Here is a 17570-nt window from a genome sequence, read left to right on the forward strand (position 1 = left end):
ATCATGGACTGTCATGAGTCAGAATGGCTACTGGACTTCTTGTTAAGCACAAAAGATAAGGACTGGCTCTACACCAGACACCTCTGTCACCTTATCTTAGTTTGTCTTTGGAGCCAGTACCTCGAACACTGTAGATATTTAACAATTTCCTATATAGTTCCCTCTTCTATAACATTATAATAATTCTTGAGACTATAGTTGTACTTCCTCAAAATCTATTGACTTTTATGGGTCAAAGATTGAAGAGCGAAAGGTTCCTAGAGAACTAGTGAAGACAATAGTCAGGCTGGGCACGGTGGCTCATGCTTTATTCCCAGCACTTTGGGAAGCCAAGGCAGGCAAATCATCAGTGGTCGGGAGCTCGAAACAAGCCTGGCAAACATGGTGAAACCCCGTCTCTATTAAATATACAAAAATTACCCAGGCATGACGGTGCATGCCTGTAATCCCAGCTACTTGGGAGGCTGAGGCAGGAGAATTGCTTGAACCAAGTAGATGGAGGCTGCAGTGAGCCGAGATTGCGCCATTGCACTCCAGCCTGGGCAACGGAGCAAGACTCCGTCTCAAAAAAAAAAAAGAAAAAAAGACAATAGTCAACATATCACTGCAAATAATGAAAGCAAAGGAACTGAAAGAAGGTGACTCTAAGCCAGTTCCATGTACATAGAAGTTGCATGTGAAATATAAACAGGCTATAAAATGGTTACACCCAGACAGGTTTTTAGTAGAATTTAGGCCCACACCTAAACTGGTTTCAACATATGTTAAAGAAGTACAGTGGAAATAAGATGAGAGAAAAATCTGACTTCTCCAAGGTGGCTCCTTGGAAAAAAGTGCTTGCTAACTCAACTAATTTCTAAGAAAACAGCAACTATTATACAATAAAAAGAAAAATAAAAGATTCAAATTCTGCCCAAAAGGATTCAAATTCCAGCCAAAAGTTCTGGGTTCCACTTAGAAATGAAGAAAAAGGCAACCCCCTTCAAAATCCCAAACCAAACCCTGATTTTAGAAAACATAACCAAAATTATAGAATTATCCATACTGATCACCATAGAGACAATAAATGATTCTACCTACTTATCAAATGTCAAAAGTCTAAGGTTCACTAAGCAAATAATAACACAACAATATAAAGCACCAAAACAATTCCTACCTTTCAAATTCCTTCATTATTCTATTTAATCTTACTTATGTTCTTTTAAAATTACCTGACCAGCCTGATTATTTAAATATCCATTATTAAAAATGAAAACAGTTAACAGAATACATGTGATAGGGAATGAGGGAAGAGCTAGCTGCTTTGATATTGACATTAACTCCTTTAGTATATAACAATGAAAGTAAGGTTTCTTTAGTAACCTTACTGGAAAAATGGAAGTAGGGTTTCTCCCTTTTGTCACCCACTCCAACCATAGTCCAGCATACGACTTTTGTGAGATATGCAAGATTAACTTAGCTGAATTAGCCTGATCTAATATTACATTGTACAAGATAACACCAGTAGCTATCTGAAGTTCCAACACATACTGCTCCCTTATGAACCTCAGTGCTTCAACAAGATCACCAAATACTCTCTCAAAATCTACAGCTGAGCAATAAACCCAGAAGCAACACATTATCCCATCTGCCTAGGACTAAACAGCAAGCTTACTAGTGCTCACATAAAGTCTACCTCCTTAAAATAACTTTGCTATCAGTTGGTTATAAAGAACAGAACTCTCTATTGACCTCTAACTCTCGCTTAATGTGCCATTGATTTCAACGCACTTAACAGGAAATGCAGGATGTTCTGTTTTACTCAGTAACAAGTCCATAAATTAAGGGATAAAGGCTAGGAATTTATTTCCTTTTCACAGTAGCTTACCCAGTTTAGTGGCGCCCTCTGGTGGGTACTCAGGAAACTGACCCTCGGAAGGGACGCTGACAGTTCTCCTCAGGCATCGCCCTTTGGTGGAATCTGTCTGCTGCTCCTGTCCCCCTTCCACAGGTATCTAGTTAATCAAAAGCAAAAGATGAAACTTAATAGTGAACTCACTATAACTACCTTCTGATTGAATAATGGTTTTAGTCAATGAAGACAGGAGTGTGTAACAAAGAGTAAGGTAAGAGAAATATAGAAATAAAGTATATACAATGGTAAGGTATTACCAACCCCTTCACAGGAAGTTTTCCTTTAAAAAGAAAACTGGGCCGAGTGCGGTGGCTTACGCCTGTAATCCCAGCACTTTGGGAGGCCAAGGTGGGTGGATAACGAGGTCAAAAGATCGAAATCATCCTGGCCAACATGGTGAAACCCCGTCTCTACTAAAAATACAAAAATTAGCTGGGCATGGTGGTGCCCACCTTCAGTCCCAGCTACTTCGGAGGCTGAGGCAGGAGAATTGCTTGAACCTGGGAGGCAGAGGTTGCAGTAAGCTGAGATCGCACCACTGCACTCCAGCCTGGCGACACAGCAAGACTGCATCTCAAAAAAAAAAAAAAAAAAAAAGAAAGAAAAAGAAAACTGAAACATCAGGAAAGGTGAGTATGTAAATTAGCAAACATGAAGTATGTACAAATCATATCCAGGTGTGTACTTGCTCCTGGAGCTCAGAACACAAAACACCCCCACAAATAAAAGGTCCTTCTATATCAGAAACTGGTTCACAAGCTCCAATTTTGCCCAATGTTTAATAAAATAAAAGGAAATAAAAGTTGATCAGAAAGATTTAGCCTCAAAATTACCTTTTTTTCTTTTATTTTTATTATACTTTAAGTTCTGGGGTACATGTGCACAACATACAGGTTTGTTACATATGTATACATGTGCCATGTTGGTGTGTCTCAAAATTATCTTAAAAGATTTCATTAAAGGTAGTAAAATCACCCAAATTTCCTTCAATTTTAGAATTGAGCACTTATACATAGTTAATAAATCACATTTTCAGTGGAAACTTATATAGATACCAACATAAAATGGCATATTTCTTCCAAAGGTAAGATTGTTTTTATAATCCTAATAAACATTTTTTCTGACATAATTTCAGAAACATATCAAGAGGTTATTTGCATATGTGGAATGAGAACTATGAATAGTAACAAAAAAAATCTCTAATGCCAATAACTATTTTAAAACTTACAAAGCAGGTTATCATTGTAGAGTAATGGGATGGTTCAAAGTTGTGTTTTTTTTTGGTTTTTGGGTTTTTCTTTTTCTGGTAATGCTAAGTATTCAGTAATGAAATTTTACTAGTAGCTTTTATCAGAATTAAGAATTGTAACATCCTAAATAGTTTGGCAAAGTATGTCATAATTAATCACGATTCCTAATTTATTATGGCTCTAATACTGTTTTCAATACATTTCAATAATGAAACACTGAGTTATTACATGTGTAAGTCTAATGAATTTATGTGTGTGACATTATGAAGGAGACATTATTATTATCTCCTTTTAAGAGATGGGGAATGAATGATTTATTTCTCCAAATGATTATAATGGACACGTATCACATCAATGGATCCAGCAAAAGTAGGACAGGTGTAGGCTTAAGTGTACATGCCTTCTGCTTTGCTTCCGTAATCCAACTCCTGTGACTCGGGTCAAGGAGATGATGGCAAGGAAAACTCTCTCTCTGTTACTGAGAATCCGAGGAGCAAATTCCTAATGCCTCCATAAGTATTTAAAATTTTCATACTCCTTATAGGACCCCCAATTCTCCCATTTCCTTATTACCATAACTATGGTTATTCTTTGCACATTGAGAAATTGAAGGGCAGAAGAAATAAAAAATTACAAAAATAAGCCAAGGCCAAAAAATAGCATCAATAAAGACATGAACTCTTCCAAAAGTACTCTGTAATACAAAACTTCACAAACAGTAATCTAAGTCATCTGTCCCTTACAGGATGGAAATTTTATTATCTCTACTTAAATAATTAAAAGAGTATCACTGATAGGTTTAAATGACTATCTCCTATTAAAAAAGGCAAAACATATCCTGTATCTGCCTTAAAAGTCAGAAGAATGAGAGTAAATTTGGAAAAAATAGTCTGGTTCTTTGAAGAAATAGTTGAATCTAAATAAACATAACTATTTGATAATAGTTCTAAAAATGCCTATTATCTTAAATAATAAAGGCCTAAACCATGCAGAAAAAAAGTAGTAGTTTCTTATGGTGTTTTAGGAGAAAATATTTTTTCTATGCAAATTTATGAAGGCCATATCCAGAAAAAGTAAAAATGACTTCTATGAGGACATACTTTGTCTCTGCTATATCAGAGGAGAGAATAAATACAATATATCAAACTTTTATTTGGGCCTAAAATTCATTCAATTATTTTCTCAAAGTTTTAATGTAGACACTTTATTTCCCAGTATTAAAACTTAAAATATGATAAAAGGTTGTATTCAAAGTATCACTCTTAAAGGTTAGGGCATTTTACTCCTCATTCAGGATACAAAGAACATAATGTAACCTTTATTCTAAACTGCATTTTTTTTTTTTTTGAGACAGGGTCTTGCTGTGTCGCCCAGGCTGGAGTGCAGTGGTGTGATCTCGGCTCACTGCAAGCTCCACCTCCTGGGTTCACGCCATTCTCCTGCCTCAGCCTCCCGAGTAGCTGGGACTACAGGCGCCTGCCACCACGCCCGGCTAATTTTTTGTATTTTTTAGTATAGATGGGGTTTCACCATGTTAGCCAGGATGGTCTCGATCTCCTGACCTTGTGATCCACCTGCCTCGGTCTCCCAAAGTGCTGGGACTACAGGCGTGAGCCACTGCTTCCGGCCTAAACTGTATTTCTTAAGAATTTTTTTTTTTTTTTTTGAGATGGAGTCTTGCTCTTGTTGCTCAGGCTGGAGTGCAATGGCGCGATCTCGGCTCACTGCAACCTCCGCCTCCCGAGTTCAAGCGATTCTCCTGCCTCAGCCTCCCAGCACTTTGGGAGGCTGAGGTGGGTGGATCACCAGAGGTCAAGAGTTCAAGATCAGCCTGACCAACATGGTGAAACCCCGTTTCTACTAAATACAAAAAAAATCAGTTGGGCGTGGTGGTGCATGCCTGTAATCCCAGCTACTTGGGAGGCTGAGGCAGGAGAACTGCTTGAACCTGCGAGGTGGAGGATACAATGAGCTGAGACTGCGCCACTGCACTCCTGCCTGGGCAACAAGAGCAGAACTCTGTCTCCAAAAAAAAAAAAAAAAAAAAAAAAAAATCAAGGCCAGGTACAGTGGGGCTCCCACCTGTAATCCCAGCACTTTGGGAGGCTGAGGTGGGAGAATCTCTTGAGGCCAAAAGTTCAGGACCCTGGGCAACAAAGTGAGATCCCCATCTCTAAAAAAATAAAAAATAAAAATTAGCCAGTTGTAGTGGCATGCACCTGTAGTCCCAGCTACTCGGGAGGCTGAGGCAAGAGGATCACTTAGGCACAGGAATCAAAGGCTGCCATGAGCTATGAACACATCACTGTACTCCAGCCTGCGTGACAGAGTGAGACCCTGTCTCTCAAAAACAAACAAACAAAATCAAGCACTTTAATTTCATTCCATTTTAGAGGAAGAAAGTATAAAAGCAGTAAATGACATCTCAGGTATCTAAGATGTGTTAGTAACAAAGCCAGACTCCCTGGCTCCCTGTCCTCTTTGTTAATTCCAAACCGTTCATCTCTGGCTCCCTGTCCTCTTTGTTAATTCCAAACCGTTCATGAAAATCAAAAAGTAATGTGGCACACATTTTACACACACACACACACACACACACACACACACACACTTATTTTCTGTAAAACTGCCTTTCATATTGTTTAGAATTGTATGGAAATTAATGCTGATTTCAATCTGAACTCATACAGATTAAACAAATAGTCAAGTACAAGAACTCAAGATTATGCTAACTAGCGTCAGAAAGCTCTTATTTCTTTTCCTAAAGAATGCTAAAAAGATGCTCAGGACTACTATGTGCTTAAGAGGACTTTTCAGTACTTTAAAGAAAAAAAATTCCTCAACTTTCTTATTTCCTTAAGGCACTGGTTCTCAAAACAAGTGGTCTAGGTACCAGCAGCAACAGCATAACCCAGGAACTTGTTAGAAAACCACATTCTCACTCCCCACCCCAGACCTACGGCATCAGAAACTCAGGGTAGAGCTGGGCAATCTGTGTTTTAACAAGCCTCCAACTGATTCTGATGCTCACTAAGGTTGCGAACCACTGCCTTAAGGTGTTGTTTTCTCTCCTTCCTGTCATGGATAAGCATCTCAAAGCGTCATGTATAACAGATGTTCCCAACCTTGGCTGCAACTTATAATTATATATGGGAACTTTAAAAAATACCAATGCTGTTCTCACTCATAAATGGGAGTTGAACAATGATGGACACAGAGAGGTGAACAACAGACACCACAGCCTGTTGGGGGGTGAGGGGTGATGAGAGGGAACTTAGAGGATGGGTGCAGCAAACCACCATGGCACACATGTACCTATGTAACAAACCTGCATGTTCTGCACATGTATCCTGTTTTCATTTTTTTTTTAGGAGAAAAAAATATGCCAATGCTTAGACCACTCCAGACATTCTAGACATGCAAAGTTGAGAACCACTGATCTATACTCTGTATCTCCAATTCTAATTATTCACTTATTAGTCCCTGGCTACCAGTACTAAGTGTGAAGGTATAAATAAATCATTTGGCTTTAATAAACCTCAATTTCCACAACTTTGAGATATGATCTTTCTGGTATCTCAGCTGGATTCCTGGAGTGGTCAGGTTTTAAACAGATTTCTCACTGGCAGGGTCAGATCTCTGTCATTGCTCAGCATGACCACTAGTATCTTTATTCTGTTTTCAATACTTCAGTTTCTCTCTGGAAAACCTATGTAGTCTTTCCCTCGATATGTGCACTTCAGCCATTGGCCAAAGACTGGTATCCTACCCAGCAGGTTCCAGCCCTTTCAGATGCAAAATTCTGTTCTGTGCCTCCTTAGCTCAGTGAGTCTACTGTATTCTGGCTGACCTGGCCTCCAGATTACAGCACCACAGCTGGGAAATAGTACGCAGCAGACACCTGGGCAATGGTGACCACCACAGTGGCTGCCTATTGTCCAATGCCTGAAAATAGCTGTGCTTGCACGCACATGCTCTCTTTCGATGGATGGATGGATGGATCGATCGATAGATAGAGAGGGGGTGGTGTCCTATTTTTTGTTTTTTACAGTGGGAGGGCCAGTCTTGTACCAGTCATTCTATCATAGCTGGTTCCAAAAGCCTCTATTTATCTCTTAACCAAACTCCTGCAAGAGTTTCTTCACTGGTATCTGCCTGGGACCTTCTGCTCCTTAAACCTATCCTTTACATAGTTATCATAATAGTTCCAAAATGCAAATATGATCATGTCATTCTGAGGTTTAAAGCCCTTCAGCAGTTCTTTGCCTCTAGTAGTGGTTTTCAAAGAAGTGGTGGTGTGTTTGTGTATGGAAGTGTGTGGGGGTAGGGGGGAGTATCTCTGCTTCAACCTGAACATCATTTTCAGTATATCTGTTGTACAGGGCTTCTGCATAAGCTTTTCTACAAAGAAAGTGTCCTTCTGTTTAAAAAAGGGTTTAAAAACTACTATCCTATAAAGTGGAAGCTCCCTAATACAGTATACTAGATTTTCTACATCTGGCCACTGTCTTTGTCTTTGTGCTCAGTTTTAGACTTCACTCTAGAAATACCAAATTGCTTGCAGTTTTTTTAGTACATTCCCTATTTTGTAGTTCAGTGCCATGGCTCAGTTTGTTCTCTTATCCTGAAATGCTTTCCCTCTTTCTTTTCTATTCTACATCTGTAAGGTAAACTCCTGTTCATCCTGAGGCTTAGGATAGGCATTGCCTTTCCCAGGAATCTTCCTCCTCTATCAGTCCCCTAAGGGAAGGTTAAGGTACACTTCCATTTAGTTCTCCAGTAACACATCTTTCTCTGTCATTACACTTATTGTGTTAAATTATAATTATTCATTCATGCAACTAATTCCATGTAAGTTAACCGCTTGTACTTTACCAGTAAATCCCCAAACCTTAAAAAAGTTCACAAATAAATCAATGAGAGGTAGAGATGGGGGGCATTTTAGGCAAAGGAAAAAGCATAACATCAGCCAAGAAATTGGTAAGTATATGACTTTTTTGTTTTGTTTTGGAATAGGGAGTAGGCCAATTTGGCTAGAGCCTCTTAAGAGGGAAAAAAGGGATAGAACACCAAAATATATTATGAACATGTTAGGGGGGGTGAAATACCAGACCATGCATGGGGAGCACTGAGAAGACACTCAAGCTTTTAGATCTGAGGAATGGCAGTCTCCTAATTGTTCTCTTTCCTGTGTCTTGCTCTTCCAATACATCCTACAGATTAATATTTATAACACCTAACTTGGATCAAATTGCTTCTTTTATTAAGCTTTCCTTTGGTAATTCCCCATTGCCAGTGGCATCTTAATGACATATTTAGTTAGGCCAAGGTTCTTTTTATAATAAATGGATTTCTTTCTCTTATTCTATCCATTTACTTGTGTTGTTTATCAAATGTCACTTTAAAATTGTCTTATTTTTACCACTAAATTTGTTATGGGGAAAAAGACGAAAGAAGATCTGTCTTGTTCTTTGTAACTCCTAACATAGTGAATAACATATAAGGGCATATTATATATCTATTGAATAATTTAAAAGTGGTTTTGAATGAAATATGCCATAGGTAGCTCACCCCAGAATAAACAACAGTTAATTTTTAGCTATTTGCACAAAGACTGATATTTTCATCAACATATCTGAGTGTAAACACTTTCAAAAGAAAAATGTTTTAAAATATTTAAAAGTGTCATTTTAAATGCCCTGCTGCCTATACACTAGAATCCAGCCTTAAACATTCCAAATATAGAAAGTAGAGTTTGCATTAAGAAAAACGGAGTCGAATGTACCCTGCCTAATAGACTGTTATTGTCAAAAGAAATAAACTCATAAATTCAGGTTTCTTTTGTATTTTTTATAATGGCTGTATCTCAGAGGGGTTTATGTTTGTCTTCTCTATCATCTCCCTCAACTCCTTAATCTCAAGTTTACTTGGTCTCATCTCTTGCAAGCAAAATGAAAGTCAAATGACCTCCGGTGCCCTCTTTGAACTGGGTTGGTATCAAGCCAGTCGGGGCCTTTCCTGGCACCCAGGCAAGGAAGTATATTTCATAGCACATAAGCAATGTCTATTTGGCACAATTTGCATGAAGCAGTTTACTGAACCAATAAGTTATTTCTCAAGGTGACACTCGCAGCAAGCTTCTCTTTCAGCATTCTGCCCCAATCTACCCTTCTGCTACATTCCCAGATTGGTAATTGGAATATTTAACACTCTTCCTATGTATACTCCTCAAATAGACTTTTCCCCAGTTCTGACAAGAAACATGTAGAGTTAAGAGAAAGCATTAAAAGATCCCACACACTGACTTAATACATAAGTGATACTAGACTAATATAATCCTCCCACATTCCAGCAGTGCCTGGCTAAGGATCAGTTTAAATCCTTACAGAATTCTTTTAATTAATCTTTTTAACACAGCAATAAACACCCCCATGATGATGTGATTAAAGTTTAAAATCACCTTTTTAGGTAATTTTAGCAGGAAATTCCTTAAACTCATTTTAAGAAATTCTAAATTATTCAATGCAAAAGTCCAAGGATAAGAGTTAAATTCTTTATAAATTTTTGGTTTTTTTTTTTTGAGACAAAGTCTCACCCAGTTGCCCAGGATGGAGTGCAATGGTGCGATCTCAACTCACTGCAACCTCCACCTCCCGAGTTTAAAGGATTTCTCCTGCCTCAGCCTCCCGAGTAGCTGGGATTACAGGCACCCGACACCACGCCCAGCTAATTTTTGTATTTTTAGTAGAGAAAGGGTATCACCATATTGGTCAGGCTGGTCTCAAACTCCTGACCTCGTGATCCGCCTGCCTTGGCCTCCCAAAGTGCTGGGATTACAGGCGTGAGCCACCACGCCCATCCCACATTCTTTATAATTCTTAAGTGTGGGTGAAAGGTAGAAGGGTGACAGCATATTCTGGTCCCTACACAAAAAATGGATTTATAATCTTTTCATGTAATGAAATTAACAGAAAGTTAAACTTATTCAAGTAAAGCAATGTAAAGCAATGGCTTTACATTTTCTTTTCCTAGAGATTTAATTCAATTTTCCCAATATAATAATGGCAGAACATAAACACCTGTCTGAGGGCATTAAACTGTTTTTGTAAACTGTTTTGTAAATTTATCCCTTCATTATTCCTCACCTGGTCTACTGCAACAATCTTGTAACTCATCTATTTGGTTCTAAACCCTTTCACTTCATTTTCCATATAATCAACAGAGTTACTTCTCTAAGAAGCAAATCTGATGATGTTATTACCTTGCTAAATACCCTTTCCCTGGTCCAGATCATTTCCGGAATAAAATCCAAATTCCTAATCATAGCCTTCAAGGTTCTTCATTACCTAGTTCCTGCTAGCTATCACTTTTCCTCTTGCAAACTATGTTTCATGAACTCTGAATGTTTTGCAGTTTGCCAAAGAGACATATGTTTCTTGACTTGGTATCATTATACACACTCCGAACGCCCTTCCCTTCTTTTTCTCCTCATGAGCCCCTATTTGTCCCTTAAGATACAGCCCAAGCATAAATTTCTCTGTAAAACACATGTATTGGCATTCTCCACTCCATACTATAATCCATCCTAGGCCATATCTCAGTTAATCTCTTATGGTTATATTACAATTAAAAAATAAACTTGGCTGGGTACGGTGGCTCACACCTATAATCCCAGCACTTTGGGAGGCCGAGGTGGGTGGATCACAAGGTCAGGAGATCAAGACCATCCTGGCTAACATGGTGAAACCCTATCTCTACTAAAAACACAAAAAAATTAGCAAAGTGTGGTGGCGGGCGCCTGTAGTCCCAGCTGCTTGGGAGGCTGAGGCAGGAGAATGGAGTGAACCCGGGTGGCGGAGCCTGCAGTGAGCTGAGATTGCGCCACTGCACTCCAGCCTGGATGACACAGTGAGACTCTGTCTCAAAAACAAAAAACAAACAAACAAAAAATAAAAATAAACTTACTGAAGCAAAATTTATATAACATAAAATGTACTATTTTAAAGTGAATAATTCATCGGCATTTAGTACGTTCACAATGTTGTGCAATTATCACTGCTATCTAATTTCAAATGGTTTTAACTTTATTTTACCTCAGTATGTCTCAACAAAACTGCATCTTTGTGACTACAATACTACACATAATGATAGGTGCTCAATAAATAAAGATGGAATCATGTATTCAACTGTGGAAAAGCACCCCATCAATTATTTTTCTCCTCTTTTTATTAGTTTTAGAAAAATAAAGAATTAAGCTGCATGTTCTGGGTAGATATATCATAGAAAGAAAGGATAGAATACATCTTCTATTCAACTTACATTAAGGAAATAGACATTCAGAAATAAAAGTTTATAATTTGGCTCTTGCAACATTCATTCAACAAATATTTATTGAGAGTTTCCTATGTTTCATCAGGAACTGTTTGAAGAACTGGTGGATACATCCTTGAACAAAATAGACAAAATATTTGCTCCAAAGCTTATATTCTAGTAGGAGATGAGGGACAGTAAACATAATAAATAAATTATATGGCATTTTAGCAGGTGGCAAGCACTATAAAACATATATTAGAGCCAGGTAATTAGGTCAGAAGTTCTAGATAGAGATGTGGGGAGCAGTAGTGATTTAAAATAGGTTAGTGAGGGTTGGCCTTACTACGTATGTGGTATGTAAGCAAAGAGATGAAGGAGGTGAGAAAATGAGCCATGCAAATATAAGAGGGAAGAATGTTCCATGCAAAGAAAAAGCCAAGACTAAGGCCTTTGGGAAGATGTACTCATGAAATAATGACAAAGACAGTACATCTGGAAAGTAGCAAGTTGGGGAAGCTTTTGGCCTTTGAAACTTGGAAGGATGGAGTTGCCATTAATGGAGATAACTTACCTCTGATAAGTTATGAAGTGAAGATTAGGGCTGAAGTGTGGGGCATGTTGGAAATGACTCTTACATATCCAAGTAGAGATGTGTAATGCACAGATGGATATACGAGTCTAGAGAAGAGAGATGGTCTGGTGCAGTGGCTCATGCCTGTAATTCCAGCACTTTGGGATGCTGAGGTGGGACGATCACTTGAGCCAAAGAGTTACAGACCAGCTTGGGCAACATAGTGAGACTCAATCTCTTTAAGAGAGAGAGAACAGTGCTATGTATTTTTAAGATATCAAATTAGGAATCGTCAGCATTAGAGGACATTTACAGTCTCAAGACGATAAATGAGATGAGATCCCTAAGGAAGTAAGGTCCCAGGACTGAACTCTATGGCACTTCCATGTGAAGATTTAGAGAGAAGAAGAGAAATCTGTAAAGATGACTCAAAAGAAACTTCCAGAGAGGCAGGAAAGAAAAAGAGCACAGTGTCATGGAAGCCAAATAAGAAAAGTAACTTTAGGAGAAGAAATGAGTGATCGACTACAATAAATGCCATTAACAGATTAAGATGAGAACTGAGAACTGACCTGTGAATTTAACAATGGGAAGGTCACTAGTGAGCTTAAGAAGCACAATTCTGGCAGGGATGTGGGTAAGAGTTTGATTGGAACAGATTTAAGGGAGAACAGGAATTAAAGACAATGAGCATAGAAGTTTTGAGAATTTTTGTTATAAAGGAGAGAAGAGAAAGGGATGGGATCTGGAGGTACAAGTGAGGTTAATACAGGCTTTATTTTTTTCAGATGAGAAAAAAAGCTAGGCTCGGAGGCTCACACCTGTGATCCCAGCACTTTGGAAAGCTGAGGCAGGTGGATCACCTGAGGTCAGGAGTTCGAGACCAGCCTGGCCAACATTGTGAAACCCCATCTCTACTAAAAATACAAAAAACTAGCTGGGCATGGTGGCAGGTGCCTGTAATCCCGGCTACTTGGGAGGCTGAGGCAGGAGAATCGCTTGAACTCAGGAGACGGAGGTTGCAGTGAGCCGAGATCATACCATTGCACTCCAGCCTGAGCAACAAGAAAGAGACTCCGTCTCAAAAAAATAAAAAAATAAAAATAAATAAATAAATAAATAAAGATAATTACAATGTGAGATGCAAAGTTTAGATTAAAGGGAAAACAAGGGAGAACAGACAGCAGCCATGAAAGAGGAAGGCACCTATCACAGACATTATAAGTACGAGGAAAAACAGCTATCCACTGACAAAACTTTATGGAAGGTAGTGTCCTCAGGGAAGATCTCAGTTCTTTTAAGACTAAGAAGTTAAGGGATCCCTTCAGAGAAGAGGTGGAAGAAACAGCTGGTTTTGCTGATGATGAACCTGGAATTGCAGTGGACATAGTGAAAGGATTTCAAGAGGTGGGGAAGCATGAGTGGAAGATAGTGTCAGAGAAGAGAATACACAGAGCCACAGGGAGAGTACATACAGCGTGGGGGATAAGGGTTCCCCAGGTGTTTAGGGTTACTCATGATGACTGGCATAAAAAGGGATAAAGTACATAAGATGTTGTTATAGAAAGTTATTTATCATGGAGAGTTATTTTATGAGACAAAAGGTGGCCCAAGCGCAGGTAACTCAATTGATTAATTTGCACCTTGGTTCTGGAAAAGGCATGCTTCTTGACTTTCTGTTATCTACACTTAAAGCTATTTCATCTCTTACATCTACATCTAAACTGAATAAAATGTAGGTAAGGGCAAAAAGATGGCAAACGATTTGTTTATATTACTCCTTATTAATAGCTCTGAGAAAAGACTGCTGACAGTACATTTGGTTAAAATGAAGATTTTGAATAGTTTGGATAATTAGAAATGTTCTATACTAATATTTTTACTTTACCAATTTTTATTATGTATCTACTTAATATAAACACAGCAACATAAACAACTTATTCTAGAAAAGTCTGACCTTTATTCAGTTATTTTAATAAAATTAAGTTTAAGAATATTAAAATACTGGAAAAGGGTTATAGGTAGGGAGATGATAACAAAAGTAAAAGATATTTTCAATGGCAAGAGAAAAAGAATAACAAGTTCTTCATGGAGGCATATTAACAAGGCCCTTGAAAGTAAGCAATGCCTATTAAAATACAAGAAGAAACTGAAATTGTTTTTATTGGTATTATCTTTACCACATCAAAAAATGCTGAGAAAGAGAAGGGACAGGTAAAAGAAGGGACAGGGAAGGAAGGAGGAGCAAGAGAAAAGAAAGGGGAGGTAGGGATCCACAGATGAGAATTAAGAAATGTGTTTCCTATTCTTTGCTTCTTTTGAACTCACCTTTCTGGAAGGTGACTTACTGAATGGATATTCTACCTACATCTTTCTAGTTATTTATATGGTTTTGGCAATTAATCTTTCTCCTTCATTGAATCATATCTTCTCCTTCCCTTTCATTATTCCTCTTCTTTGTCAATATTATATTCACTTATTTTTTTAAATGGTGGAAATTGGGAATTACGATGATTTTATGCATGATAACAATTATCTGATTAATCACCAATAAGCAAATAAATGAGATGGCTGTGGAAGGATTTGTAAACTGTAACAGTCGGAGAAATAAAATAGTAATAGCATGTGATAAGTTTAAGAGTTTTTTAATTTAGAAGAACAGAAAGTACACCTAGAACTAGACGTCTGTCATGGTTACATTCTGTCTACCTCGCCAGATCTATTCTACTCTCTACCCTTCTTGACCTTGCTATGTTTCAGGAAGCTGACCTCTACAGCATACATCAAAAAGCAATCTTTTTCTGCCTTTGAGTTCGATTTGGCCAACAGGTGACACTGGCAAGAAATCAGAAGGCAGAAGAAAAGAGCTGGAGTGTTTATTCTGTCTTACTTCCTCCCTGCTGGCCATTTTTGTTTGGTATAGATAGAGACTGTGTTCTTTTGTGCATAACCACAGCAACTGTCAAGCAGCTCTCTCATGCAGCTACAGTTCTCTAGGCTACAGAAACATCACTTTCTTCCCTTGCCTTGGAAGCCTAGGGTGATAACTGTTTTCTGCGATTGCTAGCTCGTGGGTGCTTCCTCATCCTTTGATAGGTCCTTTATGCTGCCCACACTCTGCAAATAGTCCCTTCGATAAACTCTTTCAATTAATCCAATTAATGACATTGGTTTTTGCTAGGAAGTAGACTGATGTAATTTCCAATGGCCCCTCTAGACCATTTTCAGGGCCAGGCCTATATAATCCAACCCCTTCCCATTCCAAACTCCTCAGTTTAACTCAGTGTCTCTTCCACTGTTTCTTAGTGAAAATCCAGCCCTATCTTGTGAAACCCACTCCTTCATGAAGATAACATATCTTTATGATATTAGCAGCCTTTTAGACTTACCTATATCTTCATCAAGCCTTTAATTTTATAATACAACTTATCAAAATGCAAACAAAAACTAAGTAATTTCAGGAATTTACTCAGAAAAGGAAAGTAACTTTCCTGAATAATATCCACCTCACCTCCTTCTCCTTGTTGAGCAATACCAACTGGCTGTCTGTGAGGATGCAATACTTCCGCTCCCATGTTGTTGTCTCTGTGTAGGGTGACTGACCACAAGACAGACGATGCGTGGGTGGCCCTTTCACATCTGCATGACAAAAGGGGGGAAAAAAGTGACAAATCATTATCTTGCTTAGTAAACCAGTACTTCAAATGTAAAATTCTTCCAAATCAAATAAAGAGGTGAGCCTAAACATGAATCTCAATGGTAAATTTAAAGTTTCCTCTGAAGAAAATGAAAACTGTTATATACAAAATAAGGAAAAAATAGCCCTACAACCTTCAGAGAAGAGGGCTGAAACACTCTGGGAAGAACTGTTAGTGCAAACTTTACACAGTAAGTACCACTGTATATAAACTATAATAATGAGAGGTTGCTTCAGAGCTTAACCAGTATCATTCAAAATACAGAGACAGAGTAACTCAGACACCTTCTCTAGTCTTTAGGAGAAAGATGATGTGACATGTACACTTTGAGAACACTGTTAACCCAGAACTCTGAGAGTAAATTTATCAGCAGACAAGGCCTTCCAAATGGCTTTACACTCATAAGAATTGAAAATGTTTAAACAACAGCATCATATTACCACTAGAGGCCAGCAAGATCTTAAAAACATAGAAAATAATTTTCTTAAGGAAAGATCTAAATATATTACCATAATGTTTCTTAAAGGTGGAGGTACCCGATATTAAAGCAAAATGTCTCAGCAATTCCCAACTGTCTCATTTCCTTATAAAATACCAAGTGGTTACTAACATCTTTGTCATTTTCAATTTTTTTTGATATAAAATGTTTGCTCATTTGGGCTGTTGGAACTGGGCACATATTTTAATGTATAAGTACACATTAAATCTATTTTAAAAAGCTTTTATGACAGTATGAAATATATTAAAAGTTCTTCAGGCATGAAGAACTAATTCTTCTCAGGAATATACTATAAAAACAACTTAACATGGATTATCACTACTTAGTTATTACGCTAAAGGAAAAACTCAAATTGAAATAATTAGAAAACCAACACCCAGGAGGGCAGGGAGTCGTAAATCATAAAAAAGCACATTATATCTATTATATGAGTATTTTTCAGTATCATTGCTTTCTATAGAATTTTTGTCTTCTGACACAGGATGATAGGTATATTACTGGCATTGGCTTGACTTCAAGGAAAGCCAAATAATTTCCTAGGTGTCTTATACTATAATTAACCAAATATGCCTAATTACAGCTGGAGCTCTGTAGAACGTCAGCAACAAGTCAGTTGCTATGTTTCTCTTCGTAGAACTATGTAGGTCTCTCTTTATAAATCCCTTTATGTGTTCAATATTGTCTTCATTGTTTCTTCTGGTTTAACTTCCTGTCCTCTCTAAGGCTACCTAAACTTACTGCACGGCATGTTTCGGGGTTCATCAACTCTCCCCAAAGATAATTCAAGGTCCAAGAACCAATAGTGTTATTAGGGCTTGTTTAGACATGTTATTAATTCTTAGAAGTTCACTGTTTTGTCTTTTCTTCCCTTATTTTCTGTTTGTATCTCCTCCGCACTATGCACAGCATTACATGCTACGTCTGTAGCATCTCCAATCCACACCAACCCTCTCTCCCCTATCCTCAACCCTCCCCTTGTAGTCTAAGCATCTTAAATTATTTTGTTAGAACTACATCTTCAGTTCTTCCAAAGTTTTCTTTTGACTTCAAAATCTCAAAATTATCACCAAAAAGCTCAATGAAACTGACTCTGAATACTTTTGTACACATATAGCATATTCTTGCCTACATGTAAAAGCCATGTCAAAACTGATTTTCTTCACATGATTTGGACAAAAATATGGGTTACAATTTTACCACATATAGGTCTATTTTTAGAGTCAAATACCAAGATGACTTCAACAGAAAGAGATGTACCTACTTTATGTGGAAATATGAATAGTTTTGTGGTCTAAACAATTAGAAACTTTGACAAAATTAGACAATTTATGGTCATTCAAATAAC

The 17570-nt window shown here is 37.8% G+C and overlaps 1 protein-coding gene across 5 annotated transcripts in view; it reads right to left on the minus strand.

The window, feature by feature from the left end:
* RASAL2 (RAS protein activator like 2) overlaps positions 1-17570 on the minus strand; it is a 368857-nt gene that overhangs the window by 161530 nt on the left and 189757 nt on the right. For all 5 annotated transcript variants that reach the window (XM_050766785.1, XM_050766810.1, XM_050766801.1 and 2 more), the window contains exons 2-3: positions 15540-15667; positions 1868-1994 (exon numbers count right to left, since the gene is read on the minus strand). In XM_050766785.1, coding sequence (XP_050622742.1) covers positions 1868-1994; positions 15540-15667 — 255 coding nt within the window. The remainder of the gene's footprint in view (positions 1-1867; positions 1995-15539; positions 15668-17570) is intronic.

Source organism: Macaca thibetana, chromosome 1, assembly GCF_024542745.1.
Source record: "Macaca thibetana thibetana isolate TM-01 chromosome 1, ASM2454274v1, whole genome shotgun sequence".
In the NCBI taxonomy this organism is placed as follows: domain Eukaryota; kingdom Metazoa; phylum Chordata; class Mammalia; order Primates; family Cercopithecidae; genus Macaca; species Macaca thibetana.